Source organism: Amblyomma maculatum, chromosome 2 (genome assembly GCF_055883805.1).
Source record: "Amblyomma maculatum isolate TAMU_Amacu chromosome 2, ASM5588380v1, whole genome shotgun sequence".
Taxonomy (NCBI): Eukaryota; Metazoa; Arthropoda; class Arachnida; order Ixodida; family Ixodidae; genus Amblyomma; species Amblyomma maculatum.
Window position 1 is genome coordinate 49,204,306 of NC_139345.1, and position 10,206 is coordinate 49,214,511.

Here is a 10,206-nt window from a genome sequence, read left to right on the forward strand (position 1 = left end):
CCGCAAAGACGCCCCAAAATGCGGACTGTCAAGTCGCCATAGCAACGGCACCGACAAATTAATCACCTCCGCACCCCGCTGATTTCTGCACGCCTGAACATGCAGCCTGCAGACGGTGTACCGACATTTCTGCAGGCGGACACAGCGACAACTACGCCGGTATCACTGAAAAACATCTCCTCTAACGCACATGCAGTTGCAAAATCATGTATTACTGACCAGTTAACAAGAAGGTATATGTTCGGTTCATTTTCACTCTCGAAAAGTAGACACCTTTGGTCTGAACAGTAATAAAAAGTATAGCACGAATCTTTTATGGGGAAAAAAACATCCACCCATTAGCTATCTCGGGCTTCAAGGCTTCAAGCATAGTCCGTTTTATCCACGATGCTTTTTGTATCCCTTGAGCCTAACCGCGGAAGACTGCAGTAAAACGCGTTTTTAATTCCATGCGTCTTCTACAGTAATTTTCCAAGAACGTCGCCACAGTGCGCATGCGCGCCAAAAGTGCGTGGATTCTGCAGGGCTCTGGACTTGGATTCTCCGCTTTATTTACCCTCTTCTGTACTTTTTCTTTGTTATTCGACTAGAGGGCCGAATAGTTTCGCCCATCAGGACATACGCCTAAGAGAAACAAACATACGATATTCTTCTGAAAGCTGCCCGCGCCACCCGACTGCGACAACCGTGAAAACAAACGCCAAGGCGCTCGATGCGCCCCCAGCAGAGAACTCAAGGCAGCGAGAACTTCAGAACGAACGGCGAACAGCGCAGGCGCCGAGTGCCAACAATTCAGCCATGAGATGCATTTCAAATGCGAATAGCAATCGACGCGGCGCCGCGGCTATTCGCCGGATGTCGACTAAATTAAAGGGCACGTCTGAAAGGTGAATACGGTCAACTTCATAGGAAAATATAAAATTAAATCAAAGGACGAGCGAGAATTCAGCCGTTTACACTGCCTCAGCCCCTTCCTGGATGCCTGCAAAATGTCAAGCAGATATAAACCGAAAGCATGCGATTAATGCTTCGTCTTTAAACTGAGCGGTTTAAGTACTGACTAAGCACACTCCATCTTCTTCCTTCATTTCAAAGTAAACAGAGGTGAGCAATGCCGCAGAAGAAAATACATTGCGGACTTTCAAGACCGTATGAACGCTACTCTCAAGACGCTGTGCTTTGTGTTACTTTTAATCTCTACATCGCCAGAAAAGGCGATGCAACAAACAAGTAACCAAGATAGAGCAACAAATAATTTTGCGAAATGAGACCAAGCGCTGCAACTGAACAAGCGTGGCTTTTAGAATGATAACACGGAGTGCAGTAAGCGGGACCAGCGCTGGCGGGATGCGACGGCGTTTTTCATTCCTTATTCACTTGATCTGCACGGTTATTAAATGTTGAACCGCACCTCACTCTGCGAGCGGCGCAGCTCCATAATGGCAGTGCAGCGACACAAGTTCAATATTTTGATGATTCTTATTTATAGAAAATTCGATTTCGTTCCCTTCCTGGGCCTTCGAACTTCGCTAGAGGCGAAGTTTAACGGTTTATTTACGATTCCACACTCGGACACGGCACTACTTCCGGGTTCGTACGAAAACAGACAGCTACATGCTAGAACGCTGCGACTTCCGTGAAGCCAGCAGCGAGCGGCCTTGCTCGTGTCCTGCCTCTTTTCTCCCCTCCCTGACAGCCGTAAATATATATATATATATATATATATATATATATATATACATATACGGGCAATGTTTCAAACCGTGAGCCATCCGCAAGGCTCAGAGCTGACAGATGCTAACATTTCATGAAGGACTTGAAAGTTCGCACAAAAATACTTGCAAAGAAAACTAAACAACCCTGACGTTTACGCGAGTCCTGCAAAATGTAAGTAATGAGAAAGCAATTTACATTAAATCATGCTGGGAGATTGACGAGTCTGAACTGTGACATGAGGCAATAAAAATAACCTCACATTCATTACACAACCAGGAAGACCCTTAAAATTTTTATATAACGAAAGGCCTGAAAAATGCGCAGGCTTAAAAAAACACGACGAAACAAGTAGTATAACTGCCTTTTTACTGTTGCTGGTGTACAGACTGATACAAGATATTTGATGTTTTCGATGCGAAAAACAAATAAGAGAATCCCAAATTAGCATAAATTCCTACACCAATTCTCCACGCGAGCCGACATTGCAACGTAGTATACCACCGAGAAAATGGAATAGTATACTGTTACAAAAAAATTCCGCTTACATCTTCATATATCAAATACTATAAGATATTTACAGCAGAAGTGTGGTATAATGGCAACTCATTGCGATCTTTTGTTTATACGTCTTCCAAAGTCATCAAAAAGCTGCAATATTCTGCTTCCGGGCCCTATCATATTCAAGCACAGATGCACCGCTAAGCCGGTGCCGAAGCAAATTATAATAGCGTACCAAAATTAAATAACTCCAACCTAGTTCCTCCTCCGTGAAGTAATTAAGATAAAACTGGCGAAAAGTAAGCAAAACGCTTCAGCAACGAACTGATGTTTGGTAAGACATGACCAAGGCTGCGATCGGCTATGATCACGTTGCACACACTGCTCTAAAGAAAAGATACACTCACCATAACACAACTCGCCGGCGGACTGCCGCGGTCGTCACAACTGGGGTGAAATCCACGATGATTAACGAAACTGCGACCCTGCTCACGATAAGCAGCACATACGATCTTTACGACAGAGGATTCAGTACATAAATAGGTACCGAACAGAGAAAGAGAGCTAGCGAAGCCACCACTGCGCCATTTCACGAATGCGCAGTAAGGAAAAAACAGTTAAATATATATACATACAGTATATACGCTAATACGTCGCTCACGTGTTCATGGCCAAGAACTATCAATGGCTTTCAAAATGGCCAGTGGCAGCGGAGCCACCTACGGCAGCCACGGCTCAAGCTACGGGCTGCGCAGCGTGGCGCCGCACATGCGAGAGAACCGGCCAAACAAGAACGCGACGATTCCGGCCGCGGCCGGTACCGCAGAGAAGTGGTAGGCTTAGCTCACCTTTGGACCCCTGCACCGCCGACGAGGCTTTGATTTCCGGTGATATCCTCTGATCGGGCGACTGTCTGCTTTTGATTCGGACTTTGTCATGCGCCCAGCACATTGGAGGAGAGGGAGACGCCCTCCTGGCAACGTTCCTCTGTGTCGGGCTTCCCTGTCGCATCAACGCCAGCGGCAGCGTAGGACGAACCGGCTTGCTAGACGCAGCAGCCGCAGCCACGGAGCTCGGCGATAGCCGGATCCGCTGAGGAGGGATTGCGGACATTGCGCGTCTGCACCGCAAGCAGTTCCAAGCCCTGAAACACTGCGCAGACTGACAACTCTGACGATGTGAAACAACGTAATCCTTCGTACTTTTAGCGCCCGACAAACCGTCCGCTATGCGCAAAGACTTGCCGGCGGTTGGCTGCCGCGAGCGTTGTTTACAGTGGCGATCGCCACAACCTACAACTAAACCAGACGGCAGACAATGAAACGGCTGATGATGGTTTTGCCGAAGGGCCAAGGCATGTGAACCTAGACAACAAAGAACGAAATGAAACGCACTCAACTAAAAAAATAATGCAGACGGCAGCGTAAAATACTCAGCACCACCACAGTTCCTTGCCCGTGCCGTCTGTCAAAAAAAAGCAATTCTCGCTCCCAGCCGGCGGCGGCGCCGGCGTGCACGCTGCCAACGAGAGCAAGGGTCACGTGGGCAAAGCACGTGACTGAGAAGCGCTCCTCCTGTTGGCCGGTTGTTCGCGCCGTTTATCAATGAAGAGGTGGGGCATACGCACACTACGTCACGACTTGCGGGTGCTCGGGCGTCGTCGTAGTAGCGTTGCAATCGACGCTGTGGTCGCGGCAGTCTCGCGCCAGCCGTAATGCCCTAGTAAACTACCATCACGCGGCTCTAGGCTGCTGCGTTGTGTGTACCGAGCCTCGAGGTTCTGCAATGACACAGGCAACTGTTTTGCTGGTGCTATTTGCTCTCTACTTTTGCTCCTGGGCAGCAGAAGCAGAGACTTCGGCGCGAGAACTATGAGGGGAGAAAACCTGGGCCAGGGGGCGCTGCGCCGCTGTGTGCGTCAGCGCCCTCCATGGAGACCCCGTCAAAATCTACGCGCAGCCCGGCCGCGTCGTCTGCTAGCCGCCGCATAGAAAAGCATGTTGTCGTCTGCTCCGCGCTGCTTTCTAGCACGTGTTTGCGCGCGCGCGCTCGGTTGTTTCTCTCCTCCTCCGGCCGCATTGTGGCCACCGTCCCGCTCTAACAATGAGGGGGGAAGAAGAAAGAAAAGAACTAGAAGGAAAATAATGACGGCGCACTTTTTTCGCGAAGCTTGTGTGGAAACGGTATCGGGATGGTTGTGGGCCTTTCTTTTTTTTTTTTTTTTTTTGGGGGGGGGGGGGGATATCTCGTACCGTTCGTGTGTCGTACTTCTCTAACTGGCGGTGCTGAAGCAGCCATCGTGGAACCGGGTCGGCCTCAAGAAACAGATATTCCTCATTAATGCGATCACTTTACGTCAATCATCCTATCCTCATACGCGATCCTGCTTCGGGAGCTCAAAACTGCGCGTTCGCTATAGGAGATAACTGAACTAGGAATTGCGCAGCGTAACAGTGGAATTAAGAAGACGAAGATTTCCGTGGAGAGATGTCCCCGTCTGCATGGAAAGTCGTCAGACATTTCCTCGCTGTTCGTCTCGTGGAGAGGAAACTGCCGCAAAAATGGCATGCCTCGGCTTCTGGGGAATGACCCAGGTCGTTAAGAAACCCCTCATCGTTAACGGTAGCTAGGTCATTGATTTCGGATGGCAGCGCCGCAGCAGTGAACTTCCCCTGGCCGATGTCGGCAGGAACCAAAGGGTAAGGCGGCATGCTTTGTGCCTTTGTAGGGAACGCATCCTAAACGCGCCGAAAACAGGCCCCACGGCGCCGGCAGCACTGCCTATAACGTTTGTCCCCAAAGAGCTGAATAGGCCCCTTTCAAGTGACCAGTCACAAAGGGAAAGGAAGGAGCACTCGAAGGCTGGACCCTTCATTCTGTGAACATGGACAGAGGCATCAAGAGGTGCCGCATCAAGTCCTTCAAGATACCTGTCGTTTGCCTCCCGCCTTCAAGCAGCGAATTCGCGTTCATTTTTTTTTATGTATTTCTGAGCCTGCCAACAAGCGCTCTTTGAAAACAATGTCCGGCGATCAATTAAGCATAATTTCTTGCTTTCAAAAGCACCGATAAAAAACATGCCTCCAGCCAGTCTCTATGTCAGCCGGGGCACAGAAAAAAGCAAAATTAAGAACTCCCACTGGCAAAGAGCGCCGGCTTTGCGCGCGAGAACGCGCCACCAACCCCCCTCGTCCTCACTCTCCTTCTCCCGCTCCGCGTGCACGCGCGGCTGAACGTAGCACGCGCTCCCGAGCGAGCAGGCTGGGCAGACTCCGCAGACAGCCACGCGCAGCGCGGGTGCGGATGCGCGTAGGTTTTGTAGTTCCTCTCCGCTCCGCTGGAAACCTCCGCGAGGAGCAGACGAATTTCGCCGCGCGGACTTCAGCGCCGGCTCGTCGGGGGGGTGCGGCGCCGTCGTCTGTAACGATCCGCTCGCTTCACAGCTCGAAAGCCCCGCGGCTGTTCCCAGGAATGTTCACAATGTATACCACGACAGGCTGTATAGCTAATAAAAGCAGTACTATGTTTCTCCTCGGTTCCCATTTCAGTGACGTAGAGGGTTCTATCGGTAGGGCGCAGTTGTCAGACCAACGTGGAGACGTCATGCATGCTGATTACCATTTTTATCGCGAAAGTGTCTTAAGCTTGCACTAAGAGAGACGGCACCTTACCGCACCTGTCAGGTCACGAAGGCGAGCAGTGAAACAATCGTTATTGGCGCAAGTGAACACTGTCGGTGCTTGGAGGTTGTGTAGCCTCTTACCTAGTCAGACACCTGCTCTCCTATCCGACACTGTTCACCATTGTGGGCGCTGTACCCCTAACGCTGTTCCATTTTCCTTTCTTTTTTGACAAACTTCTCCTGTACCATATTTACTTGCAAAATAAAAACAAAGAAAAATCATATGAGCCTGGACCTCTCTGGCACAGACATGTAAAAATGGAAACAAAGCATTTGGCGCAAAACCAGATATCCACTCATGACAAACCCAAGCTCGCTCTACTGCTACTCCCCCACAGCCATCCCAATCATCTGACCAAGGACACAAGTGCAAAAAGATGGAGTGAACTTTATTTCGACCAAAGAGTAGCAGCTCATCAACGTCATCTGCTAAATTTTCAGCTGCCTTTCAAGTGCACTAGCTTTAGCAGGTACTTTCGCGTTTTTCTTTCTCTTCTTTCGTTCCGGGTGTGCCTCTTGCTGCGCGGCACACCAGGGAGAGAACTGTGGCACACCAAACTCTCTCTCTCTCTTGATCAGTGTCGCAGCCCTCTAGCAGTTCGGAGAGGGTAAGCGAGTTAGGGTGGAATTCGAGTAAAAATGCAAAAACAAATAAAGGGAGAGTTTTACGACTCCCAGGCGGTGGCGGCGCGTCGGTTGAGGGGCGCCTGCTTTCGACCCGTCGTCGCCTCGGCAGGCAGAGGCATCGACTGGTACCGTTCACGCTCCCAGAGCTGGCGCGCCGCCGCCTTGCGTTTTGCGTCATTGCTTGCTGTCCATCTTTGTCCCTGCAAGCCGGAATGTCCCTTTTTCTACTCCTGACTACTTCGCTGTCGGGTAGCGTCGAAAGCGCTGCTGTTTGTAACAACTGCGCTCTGAGAGAGCGCAAAGTTCCGTGCACTACTTGTTTAATGAACGCACTAGGTACTCGAACTACTGATAGCAACAGTAATAAAACGAAGGATGAGGGAAAAAAAAAAAAGGGGGGGGGGTTGAATTCTGACTGCAAAAGGGTATACGAGAGTGAAGTATTGCAACAGTAGTAAAATAATGCATGAAATGGGGAGATATATTGTTTAAACTTGATAGCGCGAACAGCAAAAGCGCCCTGCCATTGGCTTATGATGATCGTACGAGGAATGCATCGCATGCATTTTTCTTCTTTATAGGAGGAGGCGCGCTTTTAAAGACGCTTATAAGTTTTTAAAACGGTGACAGAGCAAAGTTCATTGCTTTCTCATAACGCACTCCATTTCCGGAGGAAAAAGTATACATGACAGCACCTCAAGGCCGATAATATCCGAACCTGGGCGCAACTCAGTGTATGAGAAGCGGCACCGTGTGGAGTCGAATTCTTCGTCGCGTATTGCACTCGTCTATAAGCTTGAGAACACCGCAGCTGCCGCAGCGAGCACAAACACCGCGTTGTTGGCTGCACGACAAGGAAGTCGGAGACCTATCTTTGCCTGAATTCATGGGAAAATGCAGAGGCCACTGCAAGCCACTGCACATTCAACGCGCCAGGTGGTCTCGGGCCCAGGAGTCGAGTACGATCGACGTGCCGCTCCAACCGCACGCGAGAAACGTGGCACCGTGAGAACACTTGGATACTTTCTGCTTTCGACGCGCTTATTTTTTTGTTTATTTGTATTTCATAATACTGTGGACCTCATGTAGTCCAAGCAGGAAGGTCAGATAGCAAAACAATTTCAATAAGCTATAAAATGTGTACAGAAGAATAAAATGTCTTAACACATCACACAAAAGCCAACAAAAAGTCACTTAGATACACTGCGCTACATTACATTAACTTTATTATTTTTTTTTTTTTTTACAGTACAGTGTTCAGCGTCCTTTCAAAATTTTCACTGGTGAGAACAGATTCAGGCAATAAATTCCACTCGTTGATTGTGCCCGGAAAGTATGAATACTTGAACAAATTTGTTTTCGCGAAGTGCGATGTTAAAGCATGGATGTGAAGGTGACGAGTGTTTCGTGTCGTTGACGGTGTAACACAGAATGAAGAAGAAATACCTAACTTTCCTTGAAGAAGTGAATGAAGAACACTAGACGAGCAATTTTGCGTCTTATTTCAAGCGTTTGATAATGTCGGCGCTCATTAAGGCAAATGGGGAATCAGTCTAAAATTTATTATAAATGAATCGTTTAGCTGGCGATGCGTGCAGCTCTTCTTACCTCGGGAGAAGCAAGCAATCTCAAAACGACTTCTCGAAAAATCCATGGTCTCAGTGTTCTTATGGCAGGCAATAGACATGTGGCAGAGCATTAAACAGATCCGCATTAACCCAACAAGTCTAAATCAATCGATCGATCGCTCGCTCGCTCGCTCACTCACTCACTCACTCACTCACTCACTCACTCACTCACTCACTCACTCACTCACTCACTCACTCACTCACTCACTCACTCACTCACTCACTCACTCACTCACTCACTCACTCACTCACTTGCTCGCTCACTCTCTCATTCACTCGCTCGCTCACTCACCTACTCACTTCTCACTCATTCACTCACTCATTCACTCGCTCATTCAGGCAGTCAGCCGGTCAGTCCTCCCTTAATAAGAAAAACAAACTTATACACGTACACGTGCTGGAGCCCCAAGGATAAACAATACGTGCAATTAGATGTATTTCGCGAGGAAGGGTAATTACAGCTCGCGCAAGACGTCATTGACTGGCCCTGGACCTAATCAATTGTCTGATGATGATAAGAATAGCAATATTTACGTATATTTTTACGACCCTCTCAGCGGTTTCTGCCACCTTACCTTTCGATTATTAATAATGATAAAAAAAAAATCTGGAGTGGCGTTCTCTTATGTGTGGCCTTATGGCGTAGTAGTGCAAAAAAAGAAAAGACTGTCAAAGCAAGTGATGCTTTAAAATATACCAGCTCCTCAAATAATCGCGATTCTTTGTTTTTTTATAAGGAAACCGCACTGAACCTTATTATTTCCACGAGAAAAGCGTGGTCAAATTGAGGCCACCCCCAAATTTCCACTCTAGCCATATCCTCCAAGAGTGGCTGTGCAGTCTATCCCTGCGTGAAAGTGGGGACGCGTCCGATTGCCTGGATTGATAAAGCCGGAATTCTTCAGCTGGTTTCTTCCGAAAACTACCTGACAAAAGCTTATTTGAACGTGAAATCTAAGTAAAATATCTTCAAAATAAGTTCGCGCTTAAAGTTACAAAAAAAAAAATGATCGCCCGAACGGGGGCTCGAACCCCGGACCGTTAGGTTAAAAGCCTAACGCTCTACCGACTGAGCTATCCGGGCGGACAAGGACATCTGTGTCTAAAAGCTTTAGTGAACCATGTTGTCCCCATCATCAGCATTAAATTTTGTTTTAATATTTATTTTTTTTTGCCTTTTTTATTTATTTATTATTATTATCACTTTTTTTTTTTTTTTCAGGCAGTGACTCCACCACACAACAGGACCCTGGTACCCTGTTTCGGTTCCCATACGCTCGCAAACAGGTCTGAAAGGCAATGCTTCCGAAACATATTGAAATCGAGGAATTTTACTCTGTATACAGAGGTATGCTGAGAGGAAAAATCATTGTAGCGTTGGAACCAGCGAAACTCTTCGTTCTCTCTTCTTCCCCCAAACCGCCGCTCGCTAAGGCCACACGTGGTTGATTGAGAGGCATGTTGCACCGCCACCCGACTTATACGTGACTGTCGACACCTGGCACGGCTCCAAACTCGTACGGGAGACTTATTGCATTGATGCGTCCTCGGATCTCAGTGTCGGGCACTATAGATTTATCTGGCACGTCCGTAAACGGACTGATAGTGGGCACGAAATAAAATCCAAGGAGTTGCGGATGAAAATAGAGCGGCGAGAGACAAAGAACACAGGACTCTGCCACTTTGCTCATGCTGGAGTTCGATCGTCCAGGCTTTCGTCTTTTGCCGAGAGAAAAATTCAGTGGCAAAGCGCGGGATATACGAGATGAAACAAAAACAAAAGAAAAAAAAATACCAAGTCTGAAAGCCAGGCGGTCCGCTTTCTTTGGTTCATTATTTAGAGGAGGAACCAGCTTTCTACTCTGAGCCTAATAGGACTCGTTCGCACTCGTATGTAGTCAGTTTTACGCGTTCTGTTAAATGACATTTTCTTGTATATGATCAGGTTGATTGTGAATCAGTCAGATTCTATTTTTTATAGCCTTTCGGCGCGCGCCTTGAAAGACAATGAACTCGTAGCCGGTAAATAAATAAATAAATAAATAAATAAATAAA

General features: G+C 47.9%; 1 protein-coding gene and 1 non-coding gene across 2 annotated transcripts in view; both read right to left on the reverse strand.

The window, feature by feature from the left end:
• LOC146198586 (protein FAM117B-like) overlaps window positions 1-3,704 on the reverse strand; it is a 126,504-nt gene extending 122,800 nt beyond the window's left edge. The window contains exon 1 of the mRNA XM_084594080.1: window positions 3,063-3,704. Within this exon, the coding sequence (XP_084450206.1) occupies window positions 3,063-3,327 (265 nt within the window). The 5' untranslated portion in view covers window positions 3,328-3,704. The remainder of the gene's footprint in view (window positions 1-3,062) is intronic.
• Window positions 3,705-9,162: 5,458 nt separating this feature from the next.
• TRNAK-UUU (transfer RNA lysine (anticodon UUU)) lies at window positions 9,163-9,235 on the reverse strand. Its single transcript has one exon. It is a non-coding gene; the product is annotated as a tRNA-Lys (tRNA).
• Between the last annotated feature and the right edge of the window lie 971 nt (window positions 9,236-10,206).